The sequence below is a fragment of the Sturnira hondurensis genome, unplaced genomic scaffold, assembly GCF_014824575.4.
Source record: "Sturnira hondurensis isolate 20B ecotype Veracruz unplaced genomic scaffold, ASM1482457v3 Scaffold0018728, whole genome shotgun sequence".
Lineage (NCBI taxonomy): Eukaryota > Metazoa > Chordata > Mammalia > Chiroptera > Phyllostomidae > Sturnira > Sturnira hondurensis.
This window is the reverse complement of record NW_028091359.1, coordinates 644,337-664,332: the sequence shown is the minus strand read 5'-3', so window position 1 is coordinate 664,332 and position 19,996 is coordinate 644,337. Positions and strand designations below refer to the sequence as shown.

At 37.5% G+C, this 19,996-nt stretch overlaps 1 protein-coding gene and 1 non-coding gene across 4 annotated transcripts in view; one reads left to right on the top strand and one right to left on the bottom strand.

Moving 5' to 3' along the window:
* Positions 1-19,996, top strand: part of TRIM37 (tripartite motif containing 37) — a 101,594-nt gene that overhangs the window by 19,430 nt on the left and 62,168 nt on the right. For all 3 annotated transcript variants that reach the window (XM_037070034.1, XM_037070033.1, XM_037070035.1), the window contains exons 8-12: positions 1,078-1,145; positions 7,342-7,466; positions 14,410-14,460; positions 15,569-15,650; positions 18,008-18,084. In XM_037070034.1, the coding sequence (XP_036925929.1) occupies positions 1,078-1,145; positions 7,342-7,466; positions 14,410-14,460; positions 15,569-15,650; positions 18,008-18,084 (403 nt within the window). The remainder of the gene's footprint in view (positions 1-1,077; positions 1,146-7,341; positions 7,467-14,409; positions 14,461-15,568; positions 15,651-18,007; positions 18,085-19,996) is intronic.
* Positions 1,810-1,911, bottom strand: LOC119003846 (U6 spliceosomal RNA). The gene has a single exon (XR_005070048.1). It is a non-coding gene; the product is annotated as a U6 spliceosomal RNA (small nuclear RNA).

Below are 19,996 nucleotides of genomic sequence, written 5' to 3'. Positions count from 1 at the left end.
GAGTGCTTTTCTGTGCTGCTGGGTCCCTGGTGCTCTGAGTCTTCTTGAGGTTCAATCTTTGAAAAGATTGGTGAGCTGCTTAGGCTAGCAAAAGATTGGTTTAAGAAATAAAAGTTCCTTCTATTAAAGTATTACCTTGTCCAGAAACATTACTCCAAATCATTGTAACTTCTGGCCTCGTGAGGCATGCTTCCAGCTCTTCAGGTTTTGTGATTTCAAAAGAAAATGGTCTGATTAGGCAAGTATGCCTACCGTGTTGACTTTTTAAAAACATGTCAAACAGTTTTTTTCTTTCTTTTTTCAATAATTTCTATAATAATAATACCTTATCCCTCCGTGTTTCCAGTTTCTTGCGACTAATTTTCTTTGGGGGGTTCTTTTTTTTTTTTTTTTTTTTACAAGTCATGTTGCAAGACCATACCTTTTCTGACATTTAACCTAAATATATGGCCAACTTACTACATTCTTTTTAAGCCACAAGTTAAATTTTGGGGAGGAATTATTTCAGAATAGTTGACTGAGTAAAAAATTTACTTTTCTAGATTTTTATAGTCCTTTTGAATAGGCAATAACATTACTTTCTTTACAGAGTACATTGTCATTGTATCTTAGGTGAATTTAATAGACCTAAATTGCATTTCACTTAAAATGGTAGTTAGAGTTGGTTCTGAAATCCTCTTGTCAAAGCTGCTGCAATATTAAATTCAACCTCTTTTAAAGCTCTGAGGCCTAGCTGATGTAGCTCAGTGGATTGAACATGGGCCTGCGAACCAGAGGATCACGGTTTGATTCCCAGTCAGGGCACATGCCCGGGTTGCAGGCCAGTTCCCAGCAGGGGATGTATGAGAGGCAACCATACATTGATACTTCTCTCCCTCTTTCCTTCCCTTTCCTTCTAAAGATAAATAAATAAAATCTTTAAAAAAGCTCTGGAAAAAAATTTTAAGGTAGCTGCAATGAAGTTTTGCTCTTCTAAAATTGATTTTTTCTTATTGAATGTACTTAGTGAAAGTTAATTTTATTCTTAAATAAACTAATAATGAGCCCAAGTGTTGATATTTTGCTATTTTTAAATAGGTCAGAAGACTTCTCTAACGCAAGAAACAGAACTTTTGGAATCGTTACTTCAGGAGGTAGAGCACCAGGTAATGAAATACTAAATATAATAAAGTCTTCATCCTTTTTGGCCATATGTGTTAAAATTTTTTAAATAAAGATTATAGAAAATCAAAAGATCTGGTGATATATGTGCTATACAGGGAATTTTTATGAAATAAAATTTAGCTGATTTTTTCTAAGTTTTCTCTATCATGTTTGGGAAGTAGATAAAATTAAGATTTATTGTTTTGTAGGGATGGAATTATTTTTACTGGGAATAGAGCATAGGATCTAATTCTCTAAATGATTAAAATCATCTGACATTGTGATTTAAATGGTGCCTTTTGAGGTAGAATGTTATTGCCAGTTATTTACATATAGTGATTCTCCCATCCAAGTACTAACCAGTCCCAACCCTGCTTAGCTTCCGAGATCAGACGAGATCGGGCACGTTCAGGGTGGTATGGCCGTAGACTACATATAGTGATTCTTATCCTACAATTAGGATTTTTATTTAAGGAAATTTTCGTTTAAGTACTAAATAAGTAGCAGGCATTGTTTTAGATGCTTGGAACACAGCAGTGGACAAAATGGAAAAATACCTGTCTCTAAAGAGTTTGTGCTTTAGACTGTGGATAGGTAGGTGTGAAGTATAATATAATGAATGAATAAATAAAATGTGCAGTGTTAAATAGTTATTTGACAAAAGGCAAATGAATTTGCCTTTTTTTTTTTTAACGTATCATCCTTGCGTAGGGGCCAAGCTAATCTCTATCATTCAAATTTTAGTATATGTGCTGCCGAAGTGAGCACTGTATTCATGGCTTGAATTTGGTCTTTGAAATTTTTAAATTCCTTTCTATGCCTGATGCATAGCTGTCTCCTGGTATTGTTATGTTAATTATCATCCTAGGGATTTCCTTTACTTCTGTCTTGGGTTGATTCACATTTCCTGATTCTCCTGGCTTTTACTCTCTTGGCTTACTCATTTGTTTTGGTATTATACTTCCTCTTGTAGCTTTCCTGAAAGGATAATTAGAATAAATTTTTAAGACCGTCTGAAAATAATTTGTATTTTCTATTGATTACTATTGATTGACAGTTGGGCTGGTAGCATTCAGTATACACATCTTTATTTAAATGTTCTTGCTTTTCACTTCAGTTCTCCCACTCATAGTTATGCATGTTGTTCCCTTGGCCCAGAGACTGTTTTGTCTCCTCCAGAGGGTTAAGCCAGCAACCTTTTACTGAACTGACATGAGAAATTCACACCAGGTGAAGTAAGGGCAGGGGTCTATGGATCTGTGTGCCTTTTTTTAAACAGCTTTTTTGAGGAATAAATGACATGAGATAAACTGCCTGAGTTTAAAGTGTGTATCTTGATAAATTTTGACAAACCTGTACATCTGTGAAGCCATCGCCATAGTCAAGATAGAACCATTTTCTCTCAAACTTTCTTTGTAGCTCTGTAAGCGCTTCTGCTTCTACCCACGATTCCCCCTCCAGTAACCCCCCATCTTCTTTCTCTCTTTTTAACGTATCATCCTTGTGTAGGGGCCAAGCTAATCTCTGCTTGTAGCTAAGTCTGCATTTTCTAGAATTTTATGAATGGGAATCATACACATTAGGTACTTGTTTTATGTCTGATGACTTGGAGCAAAATTATTTTGCAATTTGTTCATACGTCAGTAACAGTTCTTTCCTTTTTAATTGCTGAGTAGTTTTCTGTTGTATGTTATATACCATCATTTGTTTTTCCATTCAACTGTTTATGGTCATTTGGGTTGCTTTTTGTTTTTGGCTTTTACACATAAAGCTACAGTAAATATTCATGTACAGATCACATATATTTCCTTGTCTCTTGGGTCCATCCAAGAAAGAATGGCTGGGTCAGATGGTAGATGAATGATCAACGTTTTTTGTGCTGCCGAATGTTTCCTGAAGTGATCGCACCATCTGATACTTCATGACAACACGTGATATAGTCAGTCCTCTGAATTTTAGCTATTCTCATAGGAGTGTTATAGTATTTCATTATGACTTTAATTTGTATTGTCTTACACATAATTATGCATTAAAATTAAACTTCAAAAACTAGGGTGACATAGACTTGGAAAAGGTATTTGTCATTCCTAAGACTGAACAAGAAAGGGTATCTGGAACTCCTAAAGAAACACAGCTCAATCATAAATAGCTAAAACAATCTCATGAAAATTGGGCAAGGGATATATGATCAGGTAGCTCACAGAACCAGATGTTCAGATGACCAGTAAGTGTGAAATTTCATTGATAATCTGATAAGTATAAACTAAAAATCACAACAAAATCCTATTTTATACTCACATGGGCAAAAATTTGTAAGTTAAATTGTAAATGTTGACAAGAATGTACACCAAAGGGAACTAATACACTGCTGATGGAAACGTATCTGCAAGTATTGGAGAGTAGTTCGCTAAAGTTGTCAGTATGCTTTAACCAGTAATTCCAGTCCGGAGAAACTCCCACATGTGTACAAGGAACTGTGCACTCCGGAGTTATTTTTAATAATGCCCATTGATAAAGAAGATAGATATATTGTATTATATTCATGTGATGATACTCTTTAAAACTGTAAAAATGAGATTATGAATATTAATACAGTTACAAAAACAATGTTAAGAATGTAGGCTCCATGTTGATATATATATATATATATATATGTATGTATATGTGTGTGTGTGTGTGTGTGTGTATATATATATATGTATATGGCCTTATAGTCTGTATATGAAGTGTGAAGACACTCAGAACATTGTTTATGGATATGCATAGACACACAGTACTGGTAGAAGCACATGTACTGTGTAGCAACAGTAAACTGAAGTTGAAGGACAGAGTGACTTGGAGGAAATGTCAAAGAAGGGTATTCACAGTGTGTATTCAATGAGTATTTGAACAAAAGCTGTAAGTTTTTGTACTTATCATATACCAGTCACATGTCATTATTCTTGGTGAAATATAAGCAACTGTCACTGAAAAGATACAAAATCCAGTTGTGGTGAGTTTAATGAATATCGTCCATCTGGCAGTTGATTAGTTTGCTGCTATAACAAAATACCACAGACTAGGAGGCTTAAACAATAAAAATTCATTTTCTCATTTTCCTGGAAGCTGGATGTCCAAGATCAAGGTATTGACAGCTTTGGTTTCCCCTGAGGATCCTCTGTTTGGCTTGTAAATAAATGGCTGTATTTTCTCTGTTCCCTGAAGACCTTGTCTCCAAATGTAGTTACCTTCTGAGGTATTGAGGACTGGGACTACAACATAAGAGTTTAGGTGCACGCAGTTAATAGTTCACAAAGCTGTTTCATGTACACCTTCACAATTGTGAAACCCAGCAGAGCAAGTGTAAGCTATTCAGCTTTATGCATACACAGACTCTCAGAGTCATGTAATTAGTGTGTGGCAGAAGTAGGACCTCTTTTTTTTTTTAAGAATTTTTTTCTAGATTTTATTTATTTATCTTTATAGGGGAAAGGAAGGAGAGAAGTATCAATGTATGGTTGCCTCTCGTGAGTCCCCTGCTGGGAACTGGCCTGCAACCCAGGCATGTGCCCTGACTGGGAATCGAACCGCGATTGTGTGGTTCGCAGGCCCGTGCTCAATCCACTGAGCTACGCCAGCCAGGGCAGGAGTAGGACTTCTTGAATACAAAATTAGTAGTCTTTTAATGGCCATACTTACTTACTAAGGTTGGATTTCTCACTTCTTGCCTTTGGCATAGCTTAGTGTTTCTTTCCGCAGTTGATACAGATTAAAACTTTTTAAAAATATATATTTTATTGATTATACCATTACAGTTGTTGTTCTCTTTCCCCCCTTCATTCCCCTCCACCCTGCACACCCCCTCCCCCACCATTCCCCCCTTTAGTTTATGACCACGTGTCTCAAGTTCTTTAGATTCTATATTTCCCCTACTATTCTTGCCTTCCCCCCTATCTATTTTCTACCTACTGTCTATGCTATTTTCTGTACCTTCTTCCCCCTTCTCCTCCTCCCACTCCCCTGCTGCTAACCCTCCATGTGTTCTTCATTTCTATGGTTCCACTCCTGATCTAGCTGTCCTCTTGGTTTGCTTTTGTTTTAGGTGTGGTTGTTAATAACTGTGAAGATTGCTGTCTTTTCACTGTTCATATTTTTCATCTTCTTTTTCTTAGATAAGTCCCTTTAACATTTCATATAATAAGGGCTTGGTGATGATGAACTCCTTGAATTTGATCTTATCTGAGAAGCACTTTATCTGTCCTTCCATTCTAAATGAAAGCTTTGCTGGATAGAGCAATCTTGGCTGTAGGTCTTTGGATTTCATGATTTGGAATACTTGTTTCCAGCCCCTTCTTGCCTGTAAGGTCTCTTTTGAGAAATCAGCTGACAGTCTGATGGGAAGTCCCTTGTAGGTGACTGTCCCCTTATGTCTTGCTGCTTCTAGGATTCTCTCCTTCATTTTAGTCTTGGCTAATGTAATGATGATGTGCCTTGGTGTGTTCCTTCTTGGGTCCAACTTCTTTGGGACTCTCTGAGCTTCCTGGATTTCCTGGAAGTCTATTTCCTTTGCCAGACTGGGGAAGTTCTTTATCATTTGTTCAAATAAGTTTTCCACTCGCGGCTGTTTCTTTTCCCCTTCTGGTACCCCTATAATTCGGATGTTGGAACGTTTAAAGATATCCTGGAGGTTCCTAAGCCTGTCCTCATTTTTTTGAATTCTTGTTTCTTCATTCTTTTCTGGTTGGATGTTTTGTTCTTCCTTCTGGTCCATTCCATTGATTTGAGGCCCAATTTCCTTTCCATCACTGTTGGTTCCCTGTGCATTTCCCTTCATTTCAATTAGTTTAGCCTTCATATGTTCCTCTAATTTGTGACTGTAATCAACCAGTTCTGTGAGCATCCTGATCACCAGTGTTATGAACTGTTCATCTTAGAGGTTCGCTATTTCTTTTTCGCTTAGAGTTATCGGCTCTGGGGCTTTGAGTTCTTCTTGAGCCATATTTTGGGCTGTTCATGCTGTTACGTATGAGGAGCGGAGCCCTTGGTGTTCACCAGGGCTGGGCACCTCAGTCGCTGGGTTGTGACGCTGTGTGTGGGGGCGGGGCCAAAAGAAATCAATGGCAGTCCCCTCTTTCTCCCCCCGCTGCTGAGGCCGCCTGGTCCGGTGCGAGTGTGCGACCTGGGTCAACCTGCCCTGCACCCTCACTGGGTTCGACACTGGGGCCTGCGGGGTCCGTCTCACTGCTCACACCTCTGCTGCTTTATCTGCGCATGAATGTGTGACCACGGTCAGCCTGCCCCGCACCCTCACTGGGTCTGTGATGCTACCCTGTATGCCTGCACGCCTGGGTCTTGGCATCCTTCCTGCCCGACCCTGCTCTGCTGCTGGCTCTGCCTCTCTTACTGGTCCAAGTTAACCAGTTCGTTGTTGTTGGAATTCCGTATAATTCAATTTTTCTGTTCTTTGGCTGTGTCTTTGTTTTCCAAACCTTTGTTGTATTCGAACTTGGTTGTGGGAGAAGGCACAGTGTTTCCACCTATGCCTCCATCTTGGCGTAAGTCCTGGTTAAAACTTTTTTGTGTGTATTACAGGTTAAGGTTTCTCTCGTTCCCTGGTATGTATTTCAGAAATCCTTGTTTGAAAGCTATAGACCTGTAGAGATTTGTTTATTAATATATACAACGGCTTCACCATAGCAGTCTGAAATACATCGGTAGTTGTTTGAAAGTGGATTTACCCTGCTCTGATCTGTGTGACTCAGCTGCTTGGGCATAGTTCCGAAAAGTGAGAGGTTGTGGGTTCAGTTCCCTGTCGGGGCACATGGCTGGCTTGTGGGTTCGGTCCCTAGTTGGTTGCATACAAGAGATGACCAATTGGTGTTTCTCTCCCTCCCCCTCCCTACCCCTCTCTCAAAAAATAAATAACATCTTTTTAAAATGGAATTTACCATAATATATGAAGAGAGAAAAGTGCTTTAAAATAAAATATACTCAATCAGTGACTTTACTGTTAGAGTGGGAATAAATACATCTACATTTTTAAAATAGATTTTTAATTCTGAAGCCCACTTTAAGTCATTTTGTTTTTTATTTCTCTCTTTTTTTTCCAGTATATAACCAGAATAGTTTTTCTTTTCTTTCTTTCTTTTTTAATTGGGGATTTTGAGCAGCCAATGAACAGTAATTTTGTTGATTTAGGTAATGTGTTTCCTCACACAGTTGCGATCTTGTAGTAAAAGTGAGTTGATATCTAAGAGCTCAGAGATCCTCATGATGTTCCAGCAAGTTCATCGAAAGCCCATGGCATCCTTCGTCACCACTCCTGTTCCACCAGATTTTACCAGGTATGACACAGTTTTCGCATTTTATTTTCATATTAAGTTTATGTGCACATGCATGTACTTGTTTCAAAAAATGTTTTGCATTTTTTAAGGTGATGTTTATAGTGATGTGGTCTAGTGAATTTTAATTTATGCATGTAAATTTGGCTTTAAAAAATTCTTGTGGAATTACACATTTTTGACTGTAAAGAGATGTGAGTGAATTTGTAAGTGGTGTTAGAAAAAAATCCCATTCGATATTGCAAAAACAAAAATAAAATATCTGGGAATAAACCTAACCAAGGAGGTAAAAGACCTGTATGCAGAAAACTACACAACACTAAAGAAAGAAATCAAGGAGGACACAAACAAATAGAAACATATACTGTGTTCATGTATTAGAATAATTAACGTCATCAACATGTCCATACTACCCAAAGCAATTTACAGATTCAATGCAATACCTATTAAAGTACCAATGGCATATTTCACAGACATAGAACAAACACTTCAAAAATTTATATGGAACGATAAAAGACCCCAAATAGCAGCTGCAATTTTGAGAAAGAAGAACAAAGTAGGAGGGATCACAATACCTGATATCAAACTGTATTACAAGGCCACTGTAATCAAAACAGCATGGTACTGGCATAAAAACAGTCACATGGACCAATGGAATAGAACAGAGACTCCAGAAATAAACCCAAATCTCTGCAGTCAATTAATATTCGACAAAGGGGGCAGTAAGATAAAATGGAGTAAAGATAGCCTCTTCAACAAATGGTGTTGGGAGAACTGGACAGCTACATGCAAAAAAATGAAACTGGAGCACCAACTTATACCATACACGGAAATAAATTCAAGGTGGATAAAAGACTTAAATATAAACCATGAAACCGTTAAAAGTCCTAGAGGAGAACATTGGCAGGAAAATCTCAGATATTCTATGCCGCAATATTTTTACCGATACGTCCCCTAGAGCAAGGGACAAAAAGGAAAGAATAAACAAATGGGATCTCCCTGGCTGGTGTAGCTCAGTGGATTGAGTGCGAGCCTGCCACCCAGAAGATCGCGGTTCGATTCTCAGTCAGGGCACATGCCTGGGTTGCAGGCCAGTTCCCTGCAGGCCAACTCCCGGCAGGGGACACACGAGAGGCAACCATACATTGACGTTTCTCTCCCTCTCTCCTTCCCCTCCCCTCTAAAGATAAATAAATAAAATCTTAAAAAAAACAAAAACAAATGGGATCTCATCAAAATTGAAAGCTTCTGCATGGCTAAGGAAAACAGTATCAAGATAAAAAGAGAAGCAGCAGTTTGGAAAAACATATTTGCCAATGATTCCTCAGACAAAGGTTTAATCTCCAAAATATACAAAGAACTTACACGACTCCACTCTAAGAAGACAAGCAACCCAATTAAAAAATGGGCAAAGGACTTGAACAGACATTTCTCCAAGGAGGACATAGAGAGGATCCAGAGACACATGAAAAGATGCTCAATATCGCTATCTATCAGAGAGATGCAAATTAAAACCACAGTGAGATACCACTTTACACCAGTCAGAATGGCTATCATAAACAAAGAAACAAACAACCAGTGCTGGAGAGGTTGTGAGGAAAAGGGGACCCTAGTTCACTGTTGGTGGGATTGCAGACTGGTACAACCAGTATGGAAAACAGTATGTAATTTTCTAAGAAAACTAAAAATGAACATGCCTTTTGACCCAGCAATTCCACTGTTAGGAGTATATCCTAAGAACCCCGAAACACTAATCCCAAAGAACCTATGCACCCCAATGTTCATAACAGCACAATTTATTATAGCCAAGAATTGGAAGCAACCTACATGCCCATCAGTAAATGAGTGGACCCAAAGACTATGGTACATTTACACAATGGAATTCTATGCAGCAGAAAGAAAGAAGGAGCTCCTACCCTTTGCAACATCATGGATGGAACTGGAGAGCACTATGCTGAGTGAAATAAGCCAGGCAGTGAAAGACAAATACCATATGATCTCACCTTTAACAGGAACCTAAACAACAAAACAAACAAGCAAGCAAAATATAACCAAAGATACTGAAATTCAGAACAGGCTGACAGGGACCAGAGGGGAGAGGGGAGAGAATCACAGGGGAAAAGGGGAAGGATTCACATGAACAAGTATAAAGGACACATGGACAATAACTAAGGTGGGGGGTGGAAATGGGAGGGAGGTGGGGAGCACTGTGGGGCTGGGGGCAGGGCTGGGTATATAAGACAAAACTACTTGAACAAGAATTTTTAAAAAATTCTTGTGGAATTACACATTTTTGATTGTTAAGAGATGTTAATGAATTTGTAAGTGGTGTCTTCTTGGAGCTTTATCTTCCATACATTAAAAAATAATAATTGATCACATTTTATTTCATGAGTTCTTGTTTTTAAATTAAGATATTATTAACATAACACCCTGCTTTAGGTTATAACATAATGATACCAGATCTTATATATTGAGAAATGATCATCATAAGTCTAGTTTATAGTTCACCTCCACCACCCCATACATAGAAAAAATATTTTTCTTGTGATGAGAACTTTTAAGATCTCTCTAGATAGCAGGTTGCAAACATGGAATACAGTATTCACTGCCGTCACCGTGCTGTGCAACACGGTCCTGTGACTTACTTATTTTATAACTACTGGTTTGTACCTCTTGTATCCTTTTAGATTCCTCAGATAAGTGAGATCACAGAGCATTTTTCTTTGTGTGTGACTTATTTTACTGAGCATAATGGTCTCAAGGACCATGAATGCCGCCTCATGCTTATTATTTTATTGGCCTTTTGAGCTTATTTATTTCTTATTACACAGTGACTATAACTCATTCACATGTATATAGTCAAAAGGAAAACTCATAGATGGATGAAATGCCAAAAGATTTTGGAGGTGACATGTTATCTCCAGACCCTAAAAGATTTGGAAATAACAGTTGATTGCATTCTGTGTATCTTTTTAGTTTTTACCTTGGGCAGTCTTAGAAGCCTTCTAGACAGTATATTCTTTTAAGCGTCTTTAGACTACCCTGTCGTGTTGAGAACAGTAGTTCTTAACACTGGTTGTATGTTAGACTCGCTTGGGATTCTTTTGAAAATTGAGTAATGTTGCCTCTTACCCCAGGCCATTTGAAATAAAAATCTTTACGACGTATTAGTCTGCTTCGACTGCCGTAACAAAATACTCCAGACTGCATGGCTTACACTGCAGAAGTTTTTCTATGTTTTGAGGAAAAGAAGTCTAATATCAGGGTGCTAGAAAATTTGATTTCTGGGGAGGCCTCTCTTGGCTGGTAGAGAGCTGCCTCCTTGCTGTGTCCTCATGTGACCTTTTCTTTGCATGTACAGAGCTCAGTCTCTACTGTTTTTTTCCTCTTCTGAAGAAAGGAGTCATATTGAGTTAGGGTCTTGCTTTTGTAACTTCATTTAACTTTAAGTACCTCCCTAAAGGCCCTGTCTCCAAATACAGTTACCTTGGAGGACAGGGTTTCAGCATACGAATTTGGGGGGCACAATTCAGTCTATAACACTGGCTACAGCTAGGTATTTGCAGTGCTTTTTTTAAAAAAATATTTTATTTTTTTAGAGAAAGGGGAAGGGAAGGAGAGGGAGAGAAACATCAGTGTGTGGTTGTCTCTCATGTGTCCCCTACTGGGGACCTGGCCCGCAACCAGGCATGTGCCCTGACTGGGAATTGAACGGGCAACTCTTTGCTTCACAGGCCCGTGCTCAATCCACTGAGCCACACCAGCCAGGGCTGCAGTGTTTTCTTTTTAACTCTCCCTAGCTTATTCCCAAGTCGAGAGGTTAAACTACTACTTCATAGAAATTTATCGGTGTGACAGCCTTTAGTTCATCTTACGCTTTAGAGATGGTTTATGAAATACTGTGAAGTGTTTTTAGCATGTGGAGGACTGTGGTACGTGTGGTACATTTAGTAAACAGCTTTTGTTATAAAAATGGTTATGTTTTTAGCTGCCTTTTTCTCTCTATATGTGATTATACTAGACTGATACAAGCCAAGGTTTTTCAGCCTAGGCATTTCTGGTATTTTGAGCTGGATAATTTTTGGGGGGTGGAGGGAGCTTTCCTGTGTGTGGTAGGATGTAGCACCGGAGGCACTTTTCCCTTTGCATTTGTGATGAAAAACCTTTCCAGGTGTTTCCTGGGGCAGAATTGCCTGTTTTAGAATCACTGGTGTAAGCCCTGGCTCCTTATCTCAGGTGCGGTCCTGAGGGTCATGGCCACCCACAGTTCTGTAAACAGAAAGTCAAACTTTTTCTGATGAGAGAACTCGGGTAGTTCTCACTGAATGGTAAGTCTTTGTTTCTTTCGGAACCAGATGCAACATTCATATTTTATTAAAACACTGAATATTATTTAAAAAGCTGTGTGTGTGCTATTAAGTAAATCTGGCTGAACTAAGAAGTTCACTAAGATTCCAAGGCTGCCTCTTTGAAAATGTGGTCACTCATTTCAGTTTTGGAGACTTTTTTTTGACCCATTGTATCACCGGTGGAATGGAACCAGTTTTGACATAAATACTGTAAATAAAAATAAGTGTTTTTCAGTTCAAAGTATGGTACACAAATCACCTGTGTCAGAGTTGTCTGTAGTATTTTTCCAAAAATGCAGATTTTCAGGCCTGTTCCTTGACAATCTTTGGGAGTGGTATCTGGAAAATGAATGTTGAGCATCCTAAGTTATTCTGCACTCAAGTTTGGGGTCCGCTGGTATAAGTGAACTGCTCTCTGGATAGTTGGCAGGCCAGCTCTGCTTTAGACTCCTCAAGTGTCAGTCTGTGTCATACCCAGTGACTGTTTGGTTTCTGTTCCCTGTCTAACCACCCAAGGAGCTCAGAACCCCAACAGTCCCTTGCTTTTCACCTTCTTTTTTGGGTAGATGAAAGGGACTGAAATTGGGACGGGGAAGGCAGAGGCACATCACTAAAGAGGAAACCACCAAAAAATTTTGAAAAATTACAAGTCTGATAAGGCACTTTGCATGAGTGTAGAGGTTACCCATCTCACCAGCAATGCTTACTGTCTTACTGGAAGTTTTGGCTTATAAATTAACCATAATTTTTATTACAAATTTAGTTTATGAGTGGCAATATACAGGACACAGGTGTTTGTCTATTGATGTATTGATCAGCGAAGAAAGAGGGCCAAATAAGAAAGGCCGGCACTTACTGACATTAAGTTACATACCGAAGTTCAGATGTGCAAAGCAGTGGTGAGTGTTTCTAAGCTTTTTGAGATCATAGGACTGGATTAAGTTCTGTCTGTTGGTAGTTGGTGATAGAGTCACAAACTTTGACTCTTATTTTGGAGAATAAAGGGTCACTAAATGGATGCAGTGTTATTTATTAAAGACTGCATGCTTGGTGCTGTTGTAGGTGCTACGTAGTATACGTGGAAGAGGAACTAATAATTTTACTGATTTCATATTAAATAGTAGATAATTGTACATTAAATTCTGATATGTGTTACTCAATTATATACTGAGATCAGAAATTCTGAAAAGACCTTGGAAGATAGTTAGGATGTATTGGGTAGATGGGAATAGGATATGTACACATGGATACTAATGTGCCTGCTGTAAGAGCTGCTATGTTTAGAGGATGGCAAGGAAATTGTTTCAGTCAGAATTTGTAGGGCTGTTGTTGAGGCGTTGTAGGAAATGAGACTGTGTAGGTGTCCTGTGGTAGAATTTAAATGATAGAATTTTAAAAAAATGAATGAATTCGGTGATCAAGACCAGAGCGGAGGAGGTGTAGAAATAAGGAAAACTGGGAAGATAAAGCAGAAGGCGCCTCACGTGCGGGCAGAGTGGTGGCACCAGTGCGATTGCAGTAACCTCTGGGGGGGGGGGGTGAAACAGGTGTGAGCCGTTCAGCTACACACAATTACCGTAAAATAAAGAACTGTGTATTTTTTCATCTATATTTTTACTGGCAAACCACTAATTTTTTTATGCACTATCAGTGTGAAAATGCTATGGATGTATCCATATCTTATTTTGGTAATCACAGATTTTCATGACTTGAACTTGAGAAAATGTATCTGAAGATGTGAACTATCTTGCAGTTTATCTGGTAAATTTATAGTTTTATGTACTAAATATACAACAGGGTGTTACAGTACTGTGTATGACAGTGTCTTTATCATAAATGTTTAGTGACTGTGACGGCAGTGGTGCTCTCATGACAGAGACACAGGCTGTTCACGTGACGTGAGGGTATTTGGCAGCCAAACGGACTGTCGTGGAGCCTGCCTCCTGTGACTGCAGTTCGCTTCTCTTTGGAGAAGCCCGTGTGACACTCAGGGGACCGAGGCAGTCTTGCTTTGCCAAGAAACTGTTAATGTGCTAGTCCATCCTGAGGGCGCCCCCTTTGTGATTATGTGTTCTTACTCTATAAAATTGTGTAGGTTTGTTTGCTAGTAAATACTCTCAGTCTCTTGAGGGCCTGTTAGCATTCCTCATAATTGGTTTTGAAGCAGTAAATTTGGGGATTTATTGTGATGTCTTTAGCTCTTGGTGTTTTTTTTTGGTTTTTAAACCTGTTTATATTGGTTCCACATTTCAGGTTTCCAGTCTAAGCATCAATTTCTTCCTTTTCTTGTTTTACGAGTATTGTTTAAATATCTCTTATACTCACCTTAATACTTTATAATATATTGCCTTTTAAAAAATCTTATAAAGTATTTATTGAGTCCCCCATTTCACTGCAAACTTTTGATGTCACCTTTTGAAGATTTTATGAATTGATTGATTTAATGTTATTTTTAATAAGGTTTTAAAATTATTTCCTAGGGACTTAGTTTAATAATGTTTTTAAGATATTATTGAGGGATTTAACTTTGTTTTTTAACTAACTGAAATTTTAAGCAGCCAAATAATATTATTTTGCCTTTGCTTCTTTTTTAGTGAATTAGTACCATCTTATGATTCAGCTACTTTTGTTTTAGAGAATTTCAGGTAAGAGTTTTTGAATGCAATGAAAAATTGAGATTTTTGTATGCATACCTAAGAGCCAGTAAGGTATTATTCCAGGGTAGGGTATAGACATAATGAACTCTGTAACACTGAGTGTGGTCTTAGAAGAAACAAATTGCCTGTTGGAAACACAGTGGTCATTGGTTTGGATTAGATTATTTTTTCAGCACAGATTGGAGCTCTAGGCTGGGCAAAGGAACCATGTTTTAAACAAGCAGGTCCACTTAGCCTTTGGTGAGGTGAGACGAATGGGATGATGGAGATCGGTAGAGATCAGTGAGTCCTTCACCATCCTCAGCAATAAGAGTGATGGGAGCAAGTCCAGTGGGGTCCAGTTTATCTCACCTTAAACTGAGGAACTGCGGATCAGAGGTCATTGTTGCAAGAAATTTGTAAGCTTTGAACTTACATGTTAATTATTTTCGCCATTACTGCCTTTTCTCTAAGATTAGAAGCAAAGATCTTAAAACAAAATGGTCCTAAGAAATTGTTTTCAGAGGCCACATACCAAGACTATAAGATCTTGCCTTGGAGAAAAAAATTCTAGTTGAAAATGATCAAAATAAGGCCAAATTAAGAATTTACATATCATTCCCTATATGATTTGTTTTTCTTATGGGAAATTTTGTGGCTAAAATACAAACTTTCCAAGGATTTCCTTCATGCATTGTTTAGCACATGCTCTTTCATTTTTCCATTAAAAAAGGAGAATTATACTACAGGAATATGGGAAGAGAAACATTTCTAGTTTCTTCTTTAGTGGTGAAAGACTGCTTGTTGAAGTGGTAATTAAATTCAGGATACTTAGTTGTTTTTTCCCTTTCTCCTAAATGTCACAGTTTTGAGAGTATTTTTAACATGAAACTAAAAAGATACTGCTGAATATTTCAATATTACTAAATTTTCTTTTATTTCTGGGTGTAGTATATATACATTTATCCAATATCATCTTGCTTAGTCACCTTCTTTTACTTTGTCCAGGGCTTGAAATAAGTAATGTAAATAAAGTGGTTGGTTTGGTTTCGATCTTGGGATTTGGTGGTGGTGGTGGTGGTGATGATGATGATGATGATGATTATTATTCTTTTAGCACTTTGCGCCAGAGAGCAGATCCTGTTTACAGTCCGCCTCTTCAAGTTTCAGGACTTTGCTGGAGGTTAAAAGTTTACCCAGTAAGTAAGTTTTTCATACTTTCAATAATTTTTTTAAACCCAGGATCTTTTCTTTCAGGGTTTTGTGAGAAATCCTGAAACACCGGTTCACTCTTGGTGGAGTAAGGAATTAATAACAATTTTAATGTTTATGAGTTCTGTTACCAATGTTATGGAAAAATGAATTAAATATGAACAGTATGAACTGTGACATAATGAATCTTATTTACTGTTTGTAGGAACATACTTATCTTTAGAAGACATGTTTACAATTCTAATTTTAAAAATCTTTTTAAAAATAAGATCCAGAAAGCCATCAGAACACGTTTGTTGACTGCACACTCATTGTGCATTTCCATATGTTCCTTAGATCTGTATATTTTCTGCATATTGAGCACTGGACCTGATGGCATGATGAGATGCATAGTCTTTTCCTGTGGCAAGAGTGTATGCAGTAGTGTGGGTTTTTTAATCACATGACATCTATTCATATCTCTCCTTGCAGTATCGGCAGCTCTTGATGCCGTTTGCCTACATCCCTCACTGCAAAACAGCAATATTCTCATGTTATTTTTTCATTTATTTGTTATAAAACTTTTATAAAGAGATGCTTTCCTTTTTTATTTAGTTACTCAATAGCAGTTCATGTAGAAGAGGCAGGATTCTTTCCTGTTATTAACCAGTTTTCCTTACTATTCTCTGAAAGTGATTAATTAAGGTTTTAAACAATACGTGAACTCAGGGATTTACACACATTTAGTCTCTTCACGTTGGCTTCTGTGTCACTTTACTTTGCCCATGTGGTCGACCTTCGTACTTCTCTTCCTTGTTTCTTCCATGGCAAGATGTTCTGTGCTCATCTTGTACCTTTTTTACTTTGTACTTGGGATTGGCCATTTTATCCAAACAACCCTATTTATTTCAGTGGGGAAATTGTATTTTAAGATGGAACTGTGGCCTTGGTTGGTGTAGCTCAGTGGATTGAGCACCAGCCTGCAAACCACGATCACAGTTTGATTCCCGGTCAGGGCACATGCCTGGGTTGCAGGCCAGTTCCCGGCAGGGGACACACCAGAGGCAACCATACATTGGTGTTTCTCTCCCTCTCTCCTTCCCCTCCCCTCTAAAGATAAATAAATAAAATCTTTAAAAAAAAAAGATGTAACTGGGCAGTAGGTGTGTTCATTTCTGTCAGGTTGGTCACTGATTCTAGGCCTTCTTAGTGAACAGAGCTAGTAGTAAATACACAGGTAAATATACATGGATGTTTCTGGGGACAGATAATCTGTATTTATTTTTAAAATTAGGTAGTATACTTAATTTTTAAGAGCAGTTTTAGGTTAACAGCAAAATTGGGTGGAAAATACAGAGTGTTCCGTACACGATGTGACCCCTGGCACACAGGCTTTCCCATTGTCAGCACATCCTGCATCGGAGCCATAGGCATGTTTGTTGCAGCTGATGAATTTATGTTGACATATTGTCACCCAAAACTCCAGTTTACCTTAAAGTTCAGTCTTTATATTGTACGTTTTATAGGTGTTTTATTTGTCTTGAGCCAAAGACTCTACTTGGAGATAAACTGAGTTGGAGTGTATATCCTTTTAAAAAGTACTCATGTAAGCAAACTACTAGAGACATACAGAGTGGTATAATTATGTATTATTTGCAAAATCCTGTACTGGATAGAAAGTTAAACTACTTCTCAGTCTCCAGGCAGAACCTTATATGACTGTAACCCTAACATATAAAACATACAAATGATGTTTATTGCTTTCAACATCAAGTATTACCTTTTTCTATTTTACTCTCTTGGTATTAAATATAAATATTATTTTTTGTTTTATTCCTAGTGAAGTTTAGTGGTTTTAAAAAATATTTTTTTGGGGGGCTTTTACTTTTCCTGGTTGATTTATTTATTTTATTTATTTTTTATTTTTATAGAGAGAGGGAGAGAAACATCAATGTATGGTTGCCTCTTGTGCACCCCCAACTGGGGACCTGGCCCATAACCCAGGCATGTGCCCTGACTGGGAATCAAACTGCTGACCCTTTGGTTCACATGCCGGCCCTCAATTCACTGAGCCACACCAGCCAGGGCTATTGTTGATTGATTTTTAAGAGTTCTGTGTATGTTAAAACTCTTTACTCTTTTCATAGGTATTGATATTTTTATATGTGTTCTTAATGTACAAAAGTTTTGAATTGTTAGACTCAAATCTTTTGGCCTTTTTATTATTTCTCATTGCTTTTGAGCTTAGAAGTACTTTCCAAATCAAATATGACATATTACTCTGTATTTTTGTTTGTTTAAGTGTGCTTAATTTAAATTGATCTGGAGTGTATATTTCTATAACTACTTTTTTTTTAATTTTAAGGATGGAAATGGAGTTGTTCGTGGTTACTACTTATCTGTGTTTCTGGAACTCTCAGCTGGATTGCCTGAAACTTCCAAGTAAGACATACAATTATATAACCACTTTGGTGTGTGTTTACATATATTCTTAATATATATACAAGAATAACTATTAACTATTTTAACTATTAACTATTAACTTTTTAAACTATTTTGTTAACTACTATATTACTTTGTGAAGGCGTACACTGGTATGCAGTCCTGGGAATAGTATAGTGACATAGAATGGCAGTTCTCAAATTGCATGGCTTCAGGGTCTTCAAATTTATTAGGCCCTGGCTGGCGTGGTTCAGTTGGTTGGAGCGTTTTCCTGTGAACCGAAAGGTCGCAGGTTATGTCCCTGCTTGGGGCATGTGGGAGAGGCAGCCAATCAATGTATCTCTCTCACACTGATGTTTCTCTCCCTCTCTCTCTACCTCCTCACCCCTCTGTCTAGAATCAATAAGCATGTCCTTGTTGAGTATTTAAAAAATAATAAATTATATAAAAATATATATTGGGAACCCCAAGGAGTTTTCGTTATGGGGGCTATATCTATTGACATTTTCTGAATTAGAAGTTAAAACAGGAGTGAGGGGAGGGTATAGAGTGAGTCGATGATGGATGGAGACTTAAAAAAATAACAATAAATACTCTTAGGAAGAACGTAAGGAGGGGAGGGGACTGGCTTACCAATAGCCACTCACCTCACTTTCTGGTTTGTAGGCTAGGGAAAAAAAAAGAGAAAAAAATTATATTAACTTTAATATAACTTATTGTATATTAACATAAATAACATTTTCTTGAGAAAACTTTCTGAAGCAAAATACTTGGTGAGAAAAATTAAATTTTGTATTTTTGGATATCTTGATATATGACTTAAAAAAAGACGATTGGATTCTCAGATTTGCTTTTTTTTTATAACATGCATATTCCTGTATTTTATTTTTTATTTATTTTTTATTTTTATTTTTAAGATTTTATTTATTTAATTTTAGAGGGGAAAGGAAGGAAAGAGAAATATCAATGTATGGTTGCCTCTGGTGTGTCCCCTGCCAGGAACTGGCCTGCAACCCAGGCATGTACCCTGACTGGGAATCGAACCGTGATCATGTGGTTTTCAGGCCCACGCTCAAACCACTGAGCTACACCAGCCAGGGCCTCAGATTTGCTTTTATATTTATTTTGTGTGCAATAAGTTGTTTTGGTTGAAGTGGTCTCACAGATTTTGAATATCACATAGTTGGAAATTTTTTTTAATGAGATCTGATTTATATCCCAACAAATTTAACTTATAAGTAAGTGTACAATTCAGTAGGTTTTTCTATCATCCCCAAGTTCTACAACCATCACAGATACCCAATTTTAAAACATTGTTATCATCCCACAAAGAAATCTCATACCCATTAGCACTTACCTTCCATTCCTCTTCTCCTTGTCTTTGGCAATCACTAATCTACTTTTTGTTAAGAAGAAATATTTATTATTTTATTTGTTATTTATATTGAACTGTAATTAACTTACAACATTAGTTTCAAGTGTACGTTATAGTAATTTGATATTTTTATACACTGAGAAATGATTTGTAACAATGTCTAGTTACCATCATCACCAAAGTTTTTTTCTTTTGATGAAAAAGGAAGAAACGTTTTTAAAAACAGTTTCATATAATTGTGACTCTTCTTTGATAGTACACCAAAACTGAACAAGTGCTCATTTGGTTTATAATGTGGAATCTGAAACCATATGAGCACATTTTATTTTACTTTATTACATTAAAGTCTCTCCGTTCAGTATGAAATGTCTGCTTTCAGCTATGATGGAGTAACAGGAGAGTTACTCTTTCTCCTGCAACAACCAAAGAAGAAAATAACTTTTTCTAGACACTGGGCATGAGGCAACAAATGATAGCAATTTTCAACAAACAAGAGACAGACAACTGAGTTCTATGGTTGCCTCAGATTAACAGCTT